This window comes from Elgaria multicarinata, chromosome 1, assembly GCF_023053635.1.
Source record: "Elgaria multicarinata webbii isolate HBS135686 ecotype San Diego chromosome 1, rElgMul1.1.pri, whole genome shotgun sequence".
Taxonomy (NCBI): domain Eukaryota; kingdom Metazoa; phylum Chordata; class Lepidosauria; order Squamata; family Anguidae; genus Elgaria; species Elgaria multicarinata.
Window position 1 is genome coordinate 4,114,704 of NC_086171.1, and position 20,709 is coordinate 4,135,412.

Here is a 20,709-nt window from a genome sequence, read left to right on the forward strand (position 1 = left end):
TGCCAAAGTAACTTTTTCCATGTGTGATTCGTCGATGGGAACCATTCCCATGGAGGCTGTAGCTCAGCGGCTAGAATACTCCAAGTTCATCTCCAGTTAATATGGATCTAGGGGAGCAGGGCTGAAAAAAAGCCTGATCCCAAAGGAGTTGCTGATATTGATTTATTGATTGATTGCATTTCTATACAGCCCAATAGCCGAAGCTCTCTGGGTGGTTCACAAAAATTAAATCCATGAAGTACAATTCAAAGTATAAAACAAGCAACAGGATTAGGGTGACCATATCATAGAATCATAGAATAAGCACTGTTGGAAGGGGCCTACAAGGCCATCGAGTCCAACCACCTGCTCAATGCAGGAATCCACCCTAAAGCATCCCTGACAGCTCGTTGGAATTTTAGCAGATGTTATTTGTATGCATGCAGCACCTGGTGAAGTTCCCTCCTCATCACAACAGTTAAAGCTGCAGGAACCCTGCCCTCTTTTGTATCTGGTCACCCTAGGATAGCTCCTGCAGCTTTAACTGTTGTGATGAAGAGGGGAGTTCACCAGGTGCTGCATGCATACAAAGGACACCTGCTAAATTTCCCTTTTCTATGCAACTGTTACAGATACAGGAGCCCTATCCTCCTTTCCATAGGGTCACCCTAAACAGGATAAAAACACAGGATAAAAGTTAGGATGACCCTGTAAAAAGGAGGACAGGGCTCCTGTATCTGTAACAGTTGCATAGAAAAGGGAATTTCAGCAGATGTCATTTGTATATATGGAGAACCTGGTGAAATTCCCTCTTCATCACAACAGTTAAAGTCTAGGAGCTGCAGGAGCCCTGTCCTCTTTTGTATCTGGCCATTCTAGTATAGCTCCTGCACTTTAACTGTTGTGATGAAGAGGGAATTTCACCAGGTTCTCCATATATACAAATTACACCTGCTGAAATTCCCTTTTCTATGCAACTGTTAAAGATACAGGAGCCTTGTCCTCCTTTCTATAGGGTCACCCTGCTGGTCTGAGACTTGCCCCAGGATCTTGTATAAAATGGCAATGGTCACCCTAAGTTAACTGGGTTGGGTAGTCTGCCACATTCTGCACTATATGATGCTAAACAAAAAGTTAAGGATATATACAATAAAGCAATAATATTTAATGTACAAGAATAAAATAGGAATTAACAATAATATTGCATTAAAATTTCAACACGAAGTCTTCGTCAGTGGCCAATGCAGGCTGCTGTATGCTCCCTGGAAATTTAATTGGGCTGACTTTACAGTTCCCACAGTGGTGTGGTAGAACGTGTCACTCCCATTTGAAAATAGTACAGGGCCTCAGCCTTTTCCAAAACCACTTGCGTCGTCTTTAGATAAATGGTGTTGAAACGCATTTAGCCTGTTTATCTTATGTTGTTTTTGTCGGATATTTTTTCCTGTGCAATGTGTTATTGCACTTTTAGTGCAATATTATTGTTAATTCCTATTTTATTCTTGTACATTAAACATTATTGCTTTATTGTATATATCCTAACTTTTTGTTTAGCATTATCTGGTTGTTCGTTAAGGCTCTCACCTTTCCTTGTTCTTGTTACATTCTTCACCATGCCAGACAAACACCCGCGCATGCAGAGAAGGCAACGCTCCGTAGAAGAAGGGTAGGACGGTGGCTCCGATGTCAGTGGAGCAGTGAATCCGCCCCGGGTTTCGGTGGGAACCAGTCAGAACTTTCAAGGCGTTATCCTGGAGAGCTCCTTGAGAGTCCTGACTGGTTCCCACTGAAACCCGGGGCGGATTCACAGCTCCACTGACATCGGAGCCACTGGCCTCCTCTGGAGGAGGATCCAAAGAAATAAGCAAAGGGTCCTGGAGCAGCTGCAGTCCTGTGCCTGGACCCTGCCAAACCCCACAGCTTCACTCGTCTTGCACCAGGCTTACCATAGAAGATATAGTTCCCAGGATGCACTTCACTGATCTTGCCCATCTCGGGGACGGGGTGGCTGCAGGATGGAGTTGAACCAATGCTACAGACGGAGCAGCTGACCCCAGCTTCCTGCAGCCTGGAAGAGAAGAAGACACACACACCCCAAAACAAATCATCATCATCGGCTCTTGTTGAACAGATGAGGAGGCAGCGAAGGAGAGGCCATTGGGCCACCTCAGAGCAAAGCAATCGATTTGGCTTTCTAGGCCTGCTTGCTGTCAAATGTCCAGCTTGACCTTGGATTATTTATAAACAGCCATTTCTGCACGGAACTCAAAGTGACAGGCATGGGTCCCATCCCCTCCACCCCCATCTGCCCCCATTTTATCTTCACAACAACCCTGTGAGGTAGGTTAGGCTTCGATGCAGTGAACACCCGAAGGTCACCCAGGGGAGATCCCCTTGAGACTGAAACTTTTAAGCATTTGAAACTCTTCAAAGACTTAAAAGGTTGTCACACAGAGGAGGGCCAGGATCTCTTCTCGATCCTCCCAGAGTGCAGGACACGGAATAACGGACTCAAGTTAAAGGAAGCCAGATTCCAGCTGGACATCAGGAAAAACTCCCTGACTGTTAGAGCAGTACGACAATGGAACCAGTGACCTAGGGAGGTTATGGGCTCTCCCACACTAGAGGCCTTCAAGAGGCAGATGGACAACCATCTGACAGGGATGCTTTAGGGTGGATTCCTGCATTGAGCAGGGGGTTGGACTCGATGGCCTTGTAGGCCCCTTCCAACTCTGCTATTCTATGATTCTATGAGAGAATCACCGTCCCCACCAATGTTGGAGCCACCAGCCTCCACTGTAAAAGTAGCACCCCCCCCCCCTGCAAAGGTGGTCGTGAATCTATGCTGAAGTTCAAATGGCTGTTCGGGTAAATTGGACCTTCTCCGTCTTCCTCCACAGCACCTCTGTCACAGCTGCTGGAAGGCCTGGAACATAGCAGGATGAATAGGAAAAGCGAAATATCCCTAACAGTATGCAAAATCAATTTTCAGCTCACAGTGCAATGATTCATTTGGTCTAGGGGCCCCCCATCTAGGAGCAGCCTATAAAATCCTAGAATAGTAGAGTCCGAAGGGTCCTCTAAGGCCATCTAGTCCAACCCCCTGCTCAATGCAGGAATCCACCTCAAAGCATCCCTGACAGGTGGTTGTCCAGCTGCCTCCTGAAGGTCTCTTGTGTGGGAGAGACCACAACCTCCCTAGGTAACTGGTTCCATTGTTGTATTGCTCTAACAGTCAGGAAGTTTTTCCTGATGTCCAGCCGGAATCTGGCTTCCTGTAACTTGAACCTGTTATTCCGTGTCCCGCACTCTGGGAGGATCGAGAAGAGATCCTGGCCCTCCTCTGTGTGACAACCTTTCAAGTATTTGAAGAGTGCTATCATGTCTCCCCTCAATCTTCTCTTCTCCAGGCTAAACATGCCCAGTTCTTTCAGTCTCTCCTCACAGGGCTTTGTTTCCAGACCCCTGATCATCCTCATTGCCCTCCTCTGGACACGCTACAACGGGACCGTTCCTCAGCCTGAAAGGATCTACGCAGGGTGATTTTAAGGGCTGCCGTGACACTTTTGCACAAGGGAGAAACAGTGTCTGGAGAAGGAAAGCAGAGAGTTCCGGCATTGTACAGAGATGTTGTCTCAGCCTGGAGAGCATCAAAAGGATGCAGATTCAACAAGCGTCGGCCATAAATAAGGCAGCCTCGGAAGCTGCTGGAATGCCCAGACGCTCCGGGCAAGGAGCCAGCGAGATCTCGTGAGCGCCTCAGCAACCCTGCCTCTCAACAAATTTTTTTTTTGGGGGGGGGGGGAATCCACAGGCAAATTGTCATAACCCAATTGTGGTCTTAATGTCGTTTCTTATCTGTGTGGGTGTGGCCATTTTAGGTTATCCATTGTGCATTTCAATCTTTTATACATTTTTTATCATACAAAACTTCGAGGCCCTAAAAGCAGAAAATCTAACTACATTAAAGGGTTTTTGGGGGGCCTAATATTTGCCATGAAGGACTGGTTGGTGTTTAATTTTTTAAAATTTATTATTCTATTTATTATTATTCTTTATTCTACTATTTATTATTATTCTATTATTATTCTATTATTCTATTTGAGTGTCATTAGCTAGGGTGACCCTATGGAAAGGAGGACAGGGCTCCTGTATCTTTAACAGTTGCATAGAAAAGGGAAATTTAGCAGGCGTCCTTTGTATGCATGCAGCACCTGGTGAAATTCTCTCTTCATCACCACAGTTAAAGCTGCAGGAGCTATCCTAGGGTGACCAGATACAAAAGAGGGCAACTTTAACTGTTGTGATGAGGAGGGAACTTCACCAGGTGCTGTATGCATACAAATAACATCTGCTAAAATTCCCTCTTCTAGGTAACTGTTAAAGATACAGGAGCCCTGTCCTCCTTTTCCATATGGTCACCCTACATTAGCTTACATGACGAGCCTTACAGAAAATCAGCCTTGGACTCTCTCCTTCGTTCAGCCTCATAACAGCCTAGACCTCAGCAAGGTGACCGACCTGTGCCTGTACTCCTTCAGACTGCTGGCAGGAGCTCAGGCGATGTCATGTCTGTTCATACAAAACATCTCTGGTCTAGCCTAGCTGTCTTCCTGACATGCTAGGTTTCTCTCTGCACTGAATTTGCTTCAAAGTGCTGGAAAAGATCTTGGCTCAGGGTAAAAACAGTAAAGTCTTCAGTAAAGGGCCTTCTCTGCTGTGGCACCCCGGCTGTGGAATGAGCTCCCTAAGGAGGTTCGCTTGGCACCAAATTATATGCTTTCAGGCGCCAGGTGAAGACCTTTTTATTCTCCCAGCATTTTAACAGTCTATAAATAAATTTTAACTTGGTGTTTTAAATTGGTAATTTTGCATTGCTGCTGTTTTTATCTGGTTGAGCTTTTATATTGTATTTTATAGTATGGTTTTATACTGTTGTTTTATACTTTGAATGTTTTTAATTTTTGTGAACCGCCCAGAGAGCTCCGGCTATTGGGCGGTATAGAAATGTAATAAATAAATAAATAAAGTCGCTTTTCCCAACTGGGCACCCACCAAATGTGCTGGACTACAACTCTACATCTGGAGATGTAGTAAAGGTTTCTATCTGCTGCAGCAGGCTTTTTTTTTTAACCTATAACCCCCTGCTCCAATTGCTGGCAGGAGTTAATGTTCACACAACACGCTAACCCACCATGGCTTGTTGTGTTTGCAAGAGGCACTTTTTCCACAGGGTGACTTGTTAACTACGCAGGAGGTTTTATGCAGTGGGTTTTATTTTTCTCAAACAAGCCACCTTGAGAACCCATGACGTTGCTGGGCAGTTCAGGGTGGTTAACAAGTCACCCTGTGATGAGGGAAGTGCAAGGACAATTAAGCCAGGATAAATTTGAGAGCGTATGGAGGAAGTTTATTGACTTTGTGAACAAAGAAGAAGAGGGGAGAACACCCCCGTTGATATTTACAGACATTTCGAGTGGATAGGAGGATGGTAATATTAGAAAATTCATTTCCAATCCAGGCAGAAACTTGTAATTTGTATCTGAATTGATACGGAAGGTATATATGTACGTATAAATGATGTCATATTCGACTTATGCAACCAGAACGACCAAAAATTAAAATTAAAACAAAAACAAGCCACCCTGCAGAATACGCACTTAGTTCAGACAACACGGTAACCCACCCTGTGGAAAAAGCGCTGCGTTCGGACAACACAATAACCCACAGTTCAACAACTGCCCACACTGAGTGGCTTGCCGTCCTGTGTGAACCCAGCCTCTCAGTTCAGCTCCATGTCCTGGGTGGGTTGAGCCGTGGCTGCCACAAAAAATAAATAAAATCAGCCATCTTTTACTCTGTGCTTTCGCCCTCGAAAAACCAGTGATCTTTTATTCTGCACTTTTGCCCTCGGAAAAAAGAGTGCTAGTTTATTCCACACTACTGCTTTCCTCCACCCCCATCCTGAATCCAGCCCAGTCTGGGGCGTGGGGAGTGTGTGTGTGGGGGTATATTTCAAGAGAACATCTGGCAGGCATTCCTTCCTGGAAGGGGATCTGATCAGCAACAGCCGGAGAAAGAGGGATTGGGGGGGGACGCAGGAGGGGGCCCTCTTGCACATCAAGCTGGGCTAATAATAACTCCGCTGCCCCTGACGTGGTTTCGCCATAGCAGTGCAGAAATGGCCCTAATGTGCTTCGGTTTCCCCAATCCCTCTCCTCTCCGGACAGCTCCTGTATGCATTGAAGGAAGAAAAAACGCACACCAGCCCTCCGCCTTCCTCCCAGAGGGGTCATATACGTGGCCACATACCAGCAGCGGTCATGTTAAAACACTCCAATGCGCTGTTAACAACGAGACCGGTGGCATTAACGTCAGAAAAGTACCGTGATGAACTCTCAGGGCTTTGGAATTTTGTAGGACGGCATTCAGCTCGAAGAGTGCGCAGTACAGCATCCGAGGAAGATGCCAGGACCTTGAGCAGAAAGCTTAAACGCTGAACATTTCTTAAAAAGCAACCACTCTTTCAGAGCGTTATCACACCAGCGTTATACTGTGCAATCTCTGCGAATTGCATGCAAAGGACTCAGAAGTTTTCCACCTTACAATCTGCTTTGATTGTGAAGTACTCCCAGGCATCCTGCCTTACTTGTGCTATAAAGCCAAAAGATTCGCGGTATTTAGCCCCTACTTTTTGAGCGTATCTTCCGAGCCACCGCTGGGGCACAGGAGCAGGATTTTAAAGAAATGCTTACATCTGCGTAAGCTTTAAAGATAAAGACACCAAAATTGGCACAGTCATAGATATCAGGGAGAGCTTTAAGCATACCAAATTTGAATTGAATTGGGTCATCCGTTGATTTTTTTTTAAATGATTTTTTACATTTCCCCCCGTAAACTCACTTCCTGGTATGCAAAGGATCGCTGTCGCCCGGTAGCAAAAACAACAACAACCGCGAAAGCTTAGCGTTACGGGGATAATCCGAGGGAAGCAGGGACGTGGCATGACGCTTTCAGTCAACAAGGCTGCAATGAGAACACTAGAAGTGGAATTGCAGCTTCTGCTAAAAACAAGGGAAGGGCAGCGTGGTCAGGGGCGGAGCTTAACGTAAATGACCAGCCACGCGACCACCAAGGGGTCTGCAGCCACGCTTGGAATAAGCCTCCCAGTTTGGATCACTGCACATTACAAAGGATAGTGCAGAGCTGGAAAAGATGCAGGAAAGGGGAACCCTTTTTAGACAAAATCAGGGCGGCTATCAAGGGCTAGTAATCCTGATAGCTAGTAGTCCAGTAAGCCTGTGTGCACCAGGTGCTGGGGAACATGGGTGGGAGGGTGCTGTTGCACCATGTCCTGCTTTGTTGGTCCCTGGCCGATGGCTGGCTGGCCACTGTGGGAACAGAGTGCCGGACTAGATGGACCCTCGGTCTGATCCAGCATCAGGGCTCTTCTGATGTTCTATATGCTACTTCCAGCATCAGAGGCAGTAAGCCTAGGTACACCACTTGCTGGGGAACATGGGTGGGAGGGTGCTGTGGCACTCATGTCCTGCTTATGGGCTTCCCATTGGGGCATCTGGTTGGCCAGCGTGAGAAACGAATACAGCTCAGATACAGCTCTTCTTATCACAATTCATTTTTAAAACATACAAACAAACAAACATAGACCTGCCGCAATCCAAAGAACGCTGATCAGACTTGTGTCGCAGTATAATTAAACAACTTGGGACCGGGATACCTGAGAGAGCTCCGCCTTCTCCCTTACCAACCTGCCCGGTCACTGAGGTCATCCGAGGGCCTGCTCCTGGTGGTTCGACATAGATCCATCCTCTGATTGGAATCCACCAGGGGAAGAGCCTTCAGCGTGGTGGCCCCCCTCCTGTGGAACTCCCTGCCTCTGGAGGTCAGGCAGGCGCCAACCTTGTACTCGTTTCGGCGCCTCCTGAAAACATCTCTATTCCAAGAAGTCTTTCTTTAACATGCAGCCTTGGATTTCTGGGTTTTGCTTCTTTTTAAATTTTGTTTTAACTGTTTTAATTCTGTTTTTATTTTCATTTTACCTTGTACACCGCTCCGAAATTTTTCAATGGGGAGCGGTATATAAATATTCTAAAAAAATTAATTAATTAATTAATTAATTAATGGGGCGTAAGTTATTTGCCCTATTGATTTTAATGGCGAGTCAAGGGGCGCCACTTTCTCTGGACAGAAGCCAATACTATTTTGTGCAGTGAATAATCGCAAATAGAAGACCGAGATCCCGGGGGGGGGGCTACTTTTGGGTCAACGTGTTAGCAGTTGTGCTGCCTTGAGAGAGATAAGAGACCATTCCCTGGCCCTAGTATCTGGTGTTCAGAGGTAGACTCCCCTTAGATATGGAGATTCCATTTTGCTCACATAGCTAATGGCTGTGAGAGCCATTAGCTCCTCTCTGAATTTTTCTAGCCCAATGCAATCCATTTATTTATTACATTTCTAGCTTGCCTTTTTGTCTACGCAGTGGGAAATAGTTCATGACGCAGGGCTTCCGGGGGGGGGGGTCCTTTTTAACTGATCATGCTGACTGGGGATGATGGGGGTTGCAATCCCACACATCTGGAGGGCACCAGGTTGGGGAAGGCTGCTTTTTAGTTCATCCTAAATAGGGCTATGCATGCCCCCACCCCGATTCGCTCTGGATCCCGATCCGCAACTTCCAAATCGGGTCTTGATCCGCCTATGCTCCGCTCTGCTCTGCTGTGGTGCTCCAGATCCGGCTCAGAGCTCTGTGCTCCCCCTCCCCCCATAGCTCCGGCTATTGGGCAGTATAGAAATGTAATAAATAAATAAATAAATAAATAAATACACTTGCATTGAAAATCAAACGCCTATAACTTTTTTACTTTTAACGTTAGAAACCTTAAAATCGGCACCATGAGAGCTTATACATGTATCCACATTCATGCCCAGTTTGAAGCAAATCCGAGCATCCGGAGGCAGTTAAGGCTCCCCTCACCACTTACCTGCCTCCATTGCAGTCCGGCGGCGGCTTCAACTGAGGCCCGGGCCTCAGTTGAAGCCGTCGCCGGACCACAACGGAGGCAGTTAAGCCCCCCTCCCCTCCTGCCCCCTTACCTGGCTCTGTCCCCGTCGCCGCACGGACTGCAGCGCCGCCAGATAAGCCCCCCTCCTACCACACTTACCTTTTTTTCGGAGCTCCGGATCGAGGCGGTGGATCTTCTTGGTCTCGATCCACTTCATCTCGATCCGCAGCTCCCCCGACCCGATCCATCTCCACCTTTGTGGGAGACGAATCAGGCCGCTCCGCTATCGGTTCTAAGACCCGAAGCGGAGCACAGCCCTAATCCTAAACCAGTGTGACGTAGAGGTTAAGAGTGTGTGACTGGGGGTGGTTCAGGGGACCTGGGTTCCGGTCCCCACATGGCCATGAAGTTTACTGGGTGACTTTGGGCCCATCACTGACTCTCCACGTAACCTACCCCACAGGGTTGTTGGGAGGATAAGATGGAGAAGAGGACAAGTTGGACCATGTGAGCTGCCTTGGAGAAAAAAAAAGGTGAGATAGAAATGTAATAATCAATAATTTGACTCGATTCAGCTGTCAGTTATCTTTGGCTGCTGACATATCACCCCACAAAAAGAAGAGGAAACGGGTCATGAAAACAATGAGGACAAACAAGGACACCGATGAGCGTAAGATGTGCATTACGCCACCGTATATGCGCAGATGTAAATTCAAAAATAAGTATAATTTAAACAGAAATACGATCTCTCTGGCCATAGCGGGAAAGACTGACAAGGGGACGGGTGTCCCTGCTCGGTCTGCGGTCCAGTCGACGAGCATCAGTTCTTATGGTGCCTTACTTTTAAATCAGAGTTGGAGAGGACAGCCCTTTAAAGAGAGGACCGTCCTCTGTAAAAACAGGACACCCGGCCATGCTAGGACCCTATGAGTCGAGGCGGCATCCACCCGCTGCTGAGACAAACCTCCAGTTCTTGGTAGCTCATAGCCAGTGGGGTGTAGTGGTTAGGGTGCTGGACTGGGAGTCGGGAGATCTGGGTTCTAGTCCCCACTCAGCCATGGAAACCCACTGGGGGACTTTGGGCCAGTCACACTCTCAGCCCAGCCTACCTCACAGGGTTGTTGTTGTGAGGATAAAATGGAGAGGATTGTGTTGGAGGAAAAAAGGCGGGATATAAATGCAATAAATAAAGAATAAATAAAAATAAATAAATAGCACCCCAAAGACGCCGTTGCTTTTGTTTCCAGTGGGTGTGAATGCAAATCTGCTCTCTCTCTCTCTCTCTCTCTCTCTCTCTCTCTCTCTCTCTCTCTCGTGGGAACCGCAGAGTGCCAGAGAAGAAGATGGCTGGAGGCAAAAAAAGAGGCAGGCAGGGAGAGTGTTTAAGGCTCCTCTTCCCTTGTCCAATCCATCACTAGGTGGCTCTGAGAAGTTCTGGAGATGGTTTCCCTTGCAGGGCCCGCGTCTGCCGCCAAGCGCCAAGCCTTCACAGCTCTTCCCTCCTGGGTGTGAACTGGGATCTGGGCTTTGTATGAGTCCTGGGCTGGGAGGGGAGCGTGTTCAAAGGATGCAGCGGGGTGGGAGGCGTGTTGTGTTGCCAAACTCCAGCTGCACCCGTTCGCTCGCTTTGAAGAGGCAGCTTCAAAGGCGGAGGCGTTCACCTGAAGGCCCGAGAAAGGGATGCTTTAAAAATTTTTATGTAAGCGGCCCGTCAATAACACCTTTGCCCTCCCGCTAGGAGATCGAGCCAGGAGACGCTATAATATTATGCGGGGTAATAAAAGCGAGACAGAGCTCTGTGGTGGCCTTTTGAACCGGAGCGGGGCCTGGGAGGCGTGGGGCCTGGGTGCCAATTCGGGGCGGCCGCTTACGCTCTGCCCTCCAAGTGAGGAAATGCATCACACACACACACACCCGCAAAGAGGACACAGATTGGTACCCATTTTATAGATGCTAATTGCATATGCAAATTTAGAAATAATGGGTCGGATCCGGGATATGCCTTCAAGAGCCAAGGACTTTCCGTCAGGAATTGTGGAAGGCCCCTCCGTCTGATTTTGGGGGATCCCCCCCTCCACATTTCACCCCATTGTGTGGCTTTTTCAGGAAGCTGGAAGGGGGGTTCCGTAGGAAAGTGGGGGTCAGGAAACTCCACTTCCATCAGCCCACTTGATCCAGCCTAATTCTGGAGCCAACCCAATTGTATTATTACATTTATATCCTGCCTTTTTTCCTTCAAGGAACCCAAGGCGGCGTACATAATCCTCCTCCTCTCCATTTTATCCTCACAACAACCCTGTGAGGTAGGTTGGGCTGAGAGTCTGTGACTGGCCCAAAGTCCCCTAGTGGGTTTCCATGACTGAGTGGGGACTAGAACCCGGATCTCTCGACTCCCAGTCCAACGCTCTAGCTGTTACACCACACTAGCTCCGATTTAAATAGAGACACGTTCCATCTCGCTATAACGGGGAAAATTGTGACCAGATGCTAACAACTGTTGGGCAACTCCAAGTCCTCTGCCCTGCTCCCCCTTTGGGGGGGGCGGTCTTCGGCTTCAAACCGGATTTGGACCGGACAGCCCTTCAAGCAGAGGACTCTTCTCTGTAAACTAGGATACACAGGAGAGGGAAAAGAGAAGTGATTAGACGAAGTCACGGAAGAAGGGAGAGAGGCCACAACAGGGCTGCTAGCCAAGATGGCTAGATAGAACCTCCATGTTTAGAGGCATTCTACCTCTGAGTAGGAGAGCCTGGGGGAAACGGCATGCGGACGCCTGTGCCTTTGAGCCTGGACTGTGGACTTTCTAGAAGGATCTGGCTGGGCACTGGAGGAAGACCAATGTTGGACTACATCATGGGCTCTTGTGTATTCCAGCAGGGCTCCTCTGATGCATGAATGGGTGTCTGCATTCTCTGGTCGTGAGGTAGGAAAGGAAAAGGTGGCCTCTTTGGCAGGTGAGAAATGCAGAACCGCAGCCACGAAATGGGAAACTTTCCCTAAACCATCCTGGAACATCGGGAAGCGTGAATGTGAGCCCCTTCTCTGAACCTGGAAGTCTCTGGACAGGCCTCTTTTACTTGGTCCATACCTATGTCCATTTTAAATTTACACGCATTCAGATTGGATCCCCAGAGGTACAAAAGAGCCCTAAAGCTGGATCAGTACAAGGGTCCATCTAGCCCAGCGCTCCATTCACACTGTGGCCAGCCAGCTGTGAACCAGGGACCCACAAAGCAGGACACGGTGCCACAGCACCCTCCCACCCATGTTCCCCAGCAACTGGTGCACAGGCTCACTGCCTCGAAAACTGGAGACAGCACACAACCATCAGGACTAGTAGCCATTGATAGCCTCCTCCTCCAGGAATTTGTCCAACCCCCTTTTAAAGGTATTGAAACTGGTGGCCATCACGACATCTTGTGGTGGTGAGTTCCATAGTGTAACTATGCATTTGCTCCGCACCTTGGATAGCTTCTTTAGCATTCTAACTGGTCCTGACTGAAACCTGTAGCAGATTCACTGCCTCACTGGCATCAGAGCCCTCAGCCTTCATTGTTGGGCACATGCGTGTCTCAAACAGGGCGGCCCCCGTTATGCTCCAGGGATTCCATAGGTTTCCTATTGAGTCCCTCCCCCCGTCCCGTTTATTAAAAATACATAAATTCCACAGTATTTTTCTGCATACCTAGACAGTCTCCCAAGTGTGAAGGACGATGCTTTATAGAACTTCAGCTATTGGCCAGCAGAAAAATGTAATCAATCAATCTTATACCATGTCAGAACATCTGGTCTCCCCAGCCCAGTTTATTTGATTGTTGAACTTCATCCCAGCTTTCAGATAAAATAGGCTGGTATTTTGGTAGCTCCACCCACAAGCAAAATGTGCCTACAAGGCCATCGAGTCCAACCCCCTGCTCAATGCAGGAATCCACCCTAAAGCACCCCTGACAGATGGTTGTCCAGCTGCCTCTTGAAGGCCTCTAGTGTGGGAGAGGCCACCACCACTCTAGGTAACTGATTCCATTGTCTGGGCAGCGGGATGTGGGACATTGTCTACTGTGGGAGAGCCCACCACCACTCTAGGTAACTGATTCCATTGTCGTACTGCTCTAACAGTCAGGAAGTTTTTTGTAAGTTTAAAGCATCCCTGACAGAGGGCTGTCCAGTTTGATTGCTTTCTTAAACTAGAGATGCCAGGGAATTAGGTTCCAGGCTGGCCGCCTTCCTGCTTCGCCTGCACATCGCCACGCCTCACACGGGTCGACACGGGGCCCTCCCGTTTGCTATTAGAGGAAACGACAGAAAAATGGAGATCTGCCGTTACCTGTCAGGGGCACGTTCCTCTTTCCCGAGGGCCCTCGACAATGTCTCTCGTCAAACTGGTTTGGCAAATATATCGGCAGCGCTTCGGATTTTCTGTCCCCGATCCAGAAAAACTCTCACCCTGCTCTCTAATCCCATCCCAACCGGAATCGTGCCTCCCTTCCTTCACAGGGACCTCCGGATCTACTCCAGCTTTTAAACGACGTGCTTTAAGTGCAGAGCTGGCGGAAGATCTGTAAAGGGGTGAAGCAGTTCCACTCCCACCGCCAATAAACAGACCCCCCCTCCCTTTGCAATTCTGCACTTTTTGAAACGTCTGACTCAGAGTCAGGTTTTTATGGCTCTGAAACCCACAACTCCCTCTATGCTCTATTGTGCCCTTGGAGGGATCCTGTCGGAAAAAAGGACCGCACAAGACAGTTTGGATATCCCTCCCTTCTGCAACTGGGAGCAGAGATGGGGGCTGCTGGCCGCTCTGGGCAGCGGGATGTGGGACTAGATCAGGGGGGGCAACACGTGGCCCAGGGCACCTTTACGTGCAGCACCATCGCCCCCAGATTTGCTGTGGTGGCAGTGGCAGAAGCAGAACCACTAACTTTAGGCCACAAATCGAAACACAAATCGAAAGGAAGAGAAATTCTCTATATACCCACAAGGCAGGGCTCCTTGTTTCAAAGCTAAGTTTGGCCCTTTAAGGCCATTGCCACCATTTGCCATCTAAATTTGGTGGCAAACTGACGAATGTTTTCCCACCACCACCCAGATTTGGCAGTGCAGCCCCAGGGGTGGGTGGGATTCCCCCTGGAGATCCCAGCCCAGCCCCCATTGGTCTGATCCAGCGTCCTTCCGAGGCTCTTTGTCTCTCTTTATAGCTGAATCACACGGTCTTTCCTCCTCCTCCTCCTCCTCCTCCTCCTCCTCCTCCTTTTTATGAAGGGTGCCGCCATGTCCCCTTCAAACAACTGTGAAGATGTTTGGAGATGTTGTGATCCAGGGCTGGAAGGAATAGATGTTTCTCGTTTCCAAGGTTCCCCCTTCCTCCTCCAGCAGTACACAGCAATGCCACTGAAAACTTCAACAAAAATGGGCTCACCTAACCTCTTTTTATGACTGCCAGAGAAACTAAAGTTTCAGCATCACTTGAAAAGTTCGTTGTAATCCAAGGGGTGCTTCCAGAGGAGGCGTTTAGCGTGCCATCGACCCACCTCAAGATTGGAATTTTACAGGGGCTCAGGTGTCGCCATCTTCCCTTTGTGACCCTCTTTGTGTTTTCTCACCATTTCCCCAAGGCATCTTCTGTCTTATTTCTTTTCTTGCCACAACAAATCCATTAAGGAGGGAAAGAAGGAATAAGCTACACCAAGTTCTCTGTGTGTTAAATTTTCAGTTTCATGCCAGTAGTGGTCCGGGCCCGATTCAAAGTGCTGGTATTAACATTTAAAGCCCTAAACGGCTTGGGGCCAGGCTATCTGAAGGAACGCCTCCTCCCATATGGACCTGCCCAGACCCTAAGGTCAGCCTCAGGGGTCCTTCTCCGCCAGCCCCTGCCAAAGGAAGTGAGGCAGGTGGCTACCAGGAGCAGGGCCTTCTCTGCTATGGCACCCCGGCTGTGGAATGAGCTCCCTAAGGAGGTTCGCTTGGCACCTACATTATATGCTTTTAGACGCCAGGTGAAGACCTTTTTATTCTCCCAGCATTTTAACAGTCTATAAATAAATTTTAACTTGGTGTTTTAAATTTGTAATTTTGCATTGCTGCTGTTTTTATCTGGTTGAGCTTTTATATTGTATTTTATAGCACGGTTTTATACTGTTGTTTTAAACTTTGAATGTTTTTAATTTTTGTGAACCGCCCAGAGAGCTCCGGCTATTGGGCAGTATAGAAATGTAATCAATCAATCAATCAAGATAATTAGAGCAAAGCTGAGCTGGCGAGAACACAGAGCAAAGCGCCTTGAAACGAAAGCTTCACAACCACGTTGCAAAGTGGTTTGCTTGGGGGGGTGGCAAATGTAGTCACCTGATGGACGGCTGTGGGACGTGTGGAAGGGTGGGTGCAGATTTGATCGTGTACTGGGGAGCTGTCCAGAGCTCAAAGAATATTATAGGATAGTTATAATATATATAATAACGAGAATTAATATAAGATTTTGCCACATTGTCTATATTACTAAAGCATTTGCTGGAAGTTACAGAAAGGACTATTAAGGATTTGATTATGAATTTATTAATAGCCGCCAGAATTGTGTTGGCCAGATACTGGCAAAATGTCAGAACTCCCACACCTAGAGAATGGCTCTTGAAGGCTCTGGAAATTGCTCGAACGGATAAATTAACAGATAGAGTGTGCCACAGAAATGATTTTGCAATTTGCACTCTATTCCCCCCCCCCCCCCCCCCCCCGTTCAAACGGCAGCTGCTTATCACTTTCTGGAACAATTATTTTCAACTTAGTAGGTTGGGTAATTATGTATTTTAGTTGTTGAAGTTTCAATGATAAATAAAAATGATCCAAAAACAACAACAGGCAAAAGGCAGGCACCTGGCTTTCTGACGTGGCTCCTTGGGAGAAACTCTACACAGGGTGGGCTGAGCCAAGAAGGAGATCATAGAATCATAGAATAGCAGAGTTGGAAGGGGCCTACAAGGCCATCGAGTCCAACCCCCTGCTCAATGCAGGAATCCACCCTAAAGCATCCCTGACAGGTGGTTGTCCAGCTGCCTCTTGAAGGCCTCTAGTGTGGGAGAGCCCACAACCTCCCTTGGTAACTGATTCCATTGTCGTACTGCTCTAACAGTCAGGAAGTTTTTCCTGATGTCCAGCCGGAATCTGGCTTCCTTTAACTTGAGTCCGTTATTCCATGTCCTGCACTCTGGGAGGATCGAGAAGAGATCCTGGCCCTCCTCTGTGTGACAACCTTTTAAGTATTTGAAGAGTGCTATCATGTCTCCCCTCAATCTTCTCTTCTCCAGGCTAAACATTCCCAGTTCTTTCAGTCTCTCTTCATAGGGCTTTGTTTCCAGACCCCTGATCATCCTGGTTGCCCTCCTCTGAAGACGCTCCAGCTTGTCTGCGTCCTTCTTGATGTATCCTTCTTGATCATTTAGGACCTCAGTGGTTCGCTTTATCCTTGGTTGGGTCAAATTAATTCTGCTCCAGAGCAGAATGAGAGGACTGGAGCCTACATCTCTCCCTCTCTCTCTCTCTCTCTCATTTTCCTTTGGAAAATTGAAACAAAAACGGAAGCCTTTTGTTGCACGGAGAAGAAGCAACGAATTCAGCACACAGGCAGGCTCAAAGACGGATGTCGCAAACTTCCTCCAAGTCCCAGTTCCCATCTGGCCTGGCCTGTCGCTGACATCAAAGGCTCATAGATCCAGAGTCTCTGAAAGGAGCTCCACGTTGAAAGCTGGTCGTCCCCCCCCCCCCCGCATTTCTCCTGGCTCCCTCAGCCGTCTGCTTTGCATGTGGGTGATTAAAGGACTGGAAAGTATTGTACCCGTTCTTCCTCCCCCACCAAAGCTGGTTTTCCTCTACTTCTCTCCCCCCCCCACACACACTCCAATCCTATCTCCCTGCCCCCCAACTTTGTGCCACTTCCTGTCTGCAACTAATTTGACATCCCCAGAAACATCTGAGAGAAATTTGCCCCAATGCAACAGGAAAGCATCACACACACACACACACAAAGACAAAAAAGACACACACATGGTCCCAGAGGGCTCCTATCTATTTCTTGCAAAGACCACAAGGGGGCTTCGATGCCGACATGCCACTGCCCTCCAGTGGCCAACTGGGAAAATGTGCTTAAATGCACATCATCATCATCATCATCATTTCACTCTTTTAAGAGAGAGACGCAGCGAGACAATGTTAACAGATGTTAATTGTTGCAGCAACAATAAAAAGTGTTGCAGCCCCAAAAAAATGGTTTTGGCTCACTGCTGGAAATTAGCATCTGTGACTTCTATAAAAGAATGGCTTTTAAAGACTCTTAAATAAATAAACTCAAGGACGATAAAATAAACAGAAAATAAATCGAAAAGTGATGTAATTGTTTTCGGAAATCGGAGACTGTTATGCCTTTGCGGAATTGGATTTATGCCACTGACAGCACAATCCTAGATGCTTTTACTTAGAACTAATTCTCATTGGGTCCAGATAAGTGGGCACAGGATTACAGCCAGAGAGACTGGATTTGTCTGGATTTCCCCTCTCCCCCCTCCTACATGTGATGTAGAATGCATGAGACCTAACAATAATGGGCTCAAGTTACAGGAAGCCAGATTCCGGCTGGACACCAGGAAAAACGTCCTGACTGTTAGAGCAGTACGACAATGGAACCAGTTACCTAGGGAGGTTGGGGGCTCTCCCACCCTAGAGGCTTTCAAGAGGCAGCTCGACAACCGTCTGTCAGGGATGCTTTGAGGTGGATTCCTGCATTGAGCAGGGGGTTGGACTCGATGGCCTTAGAGGCCTCTTCCAACTCTACTATTCTAGGACTCTATGAATTCTAGGAGGCACAAATAGATAGGAATCAATGCACAGAGAGAGGGATGAAAATTGGTCAGCCTGGCCGTAAAATGGGTTGATAGCACTGCCTTAGAAGGTAGAACTTAGCTGCAGATTCTGGACACGTTTTATACCTGGCCAGCTGTTCATAGAACTGTGACTGTGATGCCCAAGAAATGCCAGCCAGGCCTTCGACACGCCCTCCCCTAGCAACGGAGTAAATGAAGCATTGCACAGTTTAAGAGTATTGTCACCAAGGGATTCGTTTTGCTCATCAGATGCCAGTAGGAACAAAGATTGACACCCATGCTGTACCTCCCCCAAAAGATCAGGAGGCGATGTTAAATCCTCTACCTTCCTTTATCGGGAAAATAGATCATTGCTTTGCTTCCAGACAACGTTTTAGGCATGCGTCTCAGAAAGGGTGCCCTGATGAGCAAGAGAAGTGCAGGACACTTGTAGCTAAAAATGTAATAAATAAATAAATAAATAAATAAATAAATAAATAAGACAAGATGCTCCATCAGCACCTACTTGCAAAGAAAACCCTACTACTAAGGAAGTATCAACAGAACCACGAGACCATGGTAGATGTTGGATCTGAGTCAGTTCGGAAGAGAGAAGACCCCGAACCTATGCCAAACTTGGAGTTTGCTTGCTGATGAGTGAATCTGCTACATCAATGCCCTGTGAGCATCTGAGAAGGATCACCATGTGTTGGACTGCAAGTCCCATTATCCCCAGCCAGCATGTCCATGGGGCATGTGGGAGAAGGGTGACCTAGGCCGATCACTGTGGTGTAATAGTTAAGCAGGTCCGGAAGGGGCTTAAGTTGAAATCCATGTTCATCCATAAAGCTCACTGGGACATTTATTTATTATTTATTTATTTAAAACATTTATATCCCGCCCAGAGAGCTTTGGCTGTGGGGCGGTATATAAATGTAATAAATAAATAAATAAGATCTCAGGGCGGCGTACAGATAAAAGCATACCGTATGAAAACAGTAAATATACACAGCTAAAAACAAATTGAACCATAAACCAAGTTAAAACAATATATAATTTAAAAGTAGTAAAACTATTAAAACAGTTAAAACTTAAAACAATGTGCCTAGTGAATTCAACCATTAAAAGCTTTTTTAAAAAGCCATGTTTTCACTTGGCGCCGGAATAAAATCAGACTTGGAGCCAGTCGGGCCTCCAAGGGGAGGGCATTCCACAGTCGGGGTGCCACCACAGAGAACGCCCTCTCCCTTGTCCCATCATAGCGTATATGTTGCACTGGTGGGATGTGGAGAAGGGCTCCTCCAACAGATCTGAGATCTCGGGCAGGCGTATATAAGGAGAGGCGCTCTCTCAAGTATCGCGGTCCCAAGCTGTTTAGGGCTTTAAACGTCATTGCCAACACCTTGAATTCCGACCGGAAGCGTATAGGCAGCCAGTGCAGTTCCTTTAAGACCGGCGTTATGTGGTCTCTGTAAGATGTACCCACCAGCAGTCTAGCTGCTGCATTTTGCATCTTGATCCAGCCACTCTTTCTCTCAGCCTACGGGGTTGTTGGGGAGGAATATGGTGGCATGGAGGGGTGGTGGTAGGGTGGTGGGGAGAGAGCACTGGGTGGATTTTAGCCAAGTGCCAGGAACAGTGCCGTTCATTCCCTCTCTTGAACTGGAGCCCTTTGGTGTGCCTGTGCAGCTGCTGCCCCTTTGTGCAGCTGCTGCCTCAGAGCAAATGTCTCCAGGGCAGCAGCAGCAGCAGCAGAGCGCCCACTGCCAGTCCTGGGTTCAAGCAGCCTCCGCCTTTCTGCAAGTTTTATGACGCAGACGCAGCTACGCAGCCCCCGTGGGGCTTTCCCGCGAAGCTGCGCATTGAAAAAGTCGGGGACTTACCCCGATCTTTTCAATGAGAGCGAGGTCAGTACGGCTCTTCCGGCATCTGACGTCGTTCCGGGGCCGATCCGGGAGCAGTCCCTGGTGGAAGGCGACCGGCGATTACTCGCCTTCCACCAGGAAGAGGGAGTGGGCAGGTCCGATACCCGGATGGCCGCCGGAGACCCCGTGTTCCCTCCCTGTCGTCGGGATTACCCAACGCCACTGCAGGAGAGGAAAACAACTTGGTGCCTGAAGATGCCTCCAAGTAGGCAGGACGTTGCAGCAGGCACTGTTAGGATGGCAGAGCAGAAAATCATGGCTGAACAGGAAGAAACCCCTCCGGACCTCTGCAAATAATATTTTGTATAGTACAAGGGCACAGCTAGAAATGGAAAAGGGTTCGAGTGCACAGGCCAAGTGCCTACAGCCACACCACCCTGAATGCACCTGATCCGGAGGGAATCTACACGTCGTTGTGAGGGCGCTTGCATGCGCCCCCAGTGCGCCCCCAAAAAGACTGTGTAGATCGTGCCTAGATCGTGCCCTGAAGAGACGGAGGAAGAGGCGGAGGAGGAGGTGGCTGGGGAATCTGGCCGCGTCCTGCCGCCGCCGCCACCCACCTCCCTGCTGGCCTCCTGCTGCCGGCGGAAGAGCCAGCCAGGTCGGAGAGCTTCTTCCGCTCTCCGCCCGCCTTCTTCCGCCGAGCTCTCCGACCCGGCCAGCGGGGAGGTGGGCGGCGGCGGCGGCAGCAAGGACGCGGCCGGATTCCCCAGCCGCCTCTTCCTCTGTCTCTTCAGGGCTGGCCGGGTCGGAGAGCTCGGCGGAGGAAGGCGGGGGGGGGGGGGAGAGCGGAAGAAGCTCTCCGACCCGGCTGGCTCTTTCGCCGGCAGCAGGAGGCCGGCGGGGAGGTGGGCGGCGGCGGCGGCAAGGACGCGGCCGGATTCCTCAGCCTCCTCCTCCTCCGCCTCTTCCTCCGTCTCTTCAGGGCACGATCTACAC

The 20,709-nt window shown here is 48.7% G+C and overlaps 1 protein-coding gene across 1 annotated transcript in view; it reads right to left on the bottom strand.

Annotated features, from left to right (window-relative positions):
- LOC134409484 (D-serine dehydratase-like) overlaps window positions 1-20,709 on the bottom strand; it is a 42,034-nt gene that overhangs the window by 8,144 nt on the left and 13,181 nt on the right. Inside the window, exon 5 of the mRNA XM_063142631.1 lies at window positions 1,926-2,047. Coding sequence (XP_062998701.1) covers window positions 1,926-2,047 — 122 coding nt within the window. The remainder of the gene's footprint in view (window positions 1-1,925; window positions 2,048-20,709) is intronic.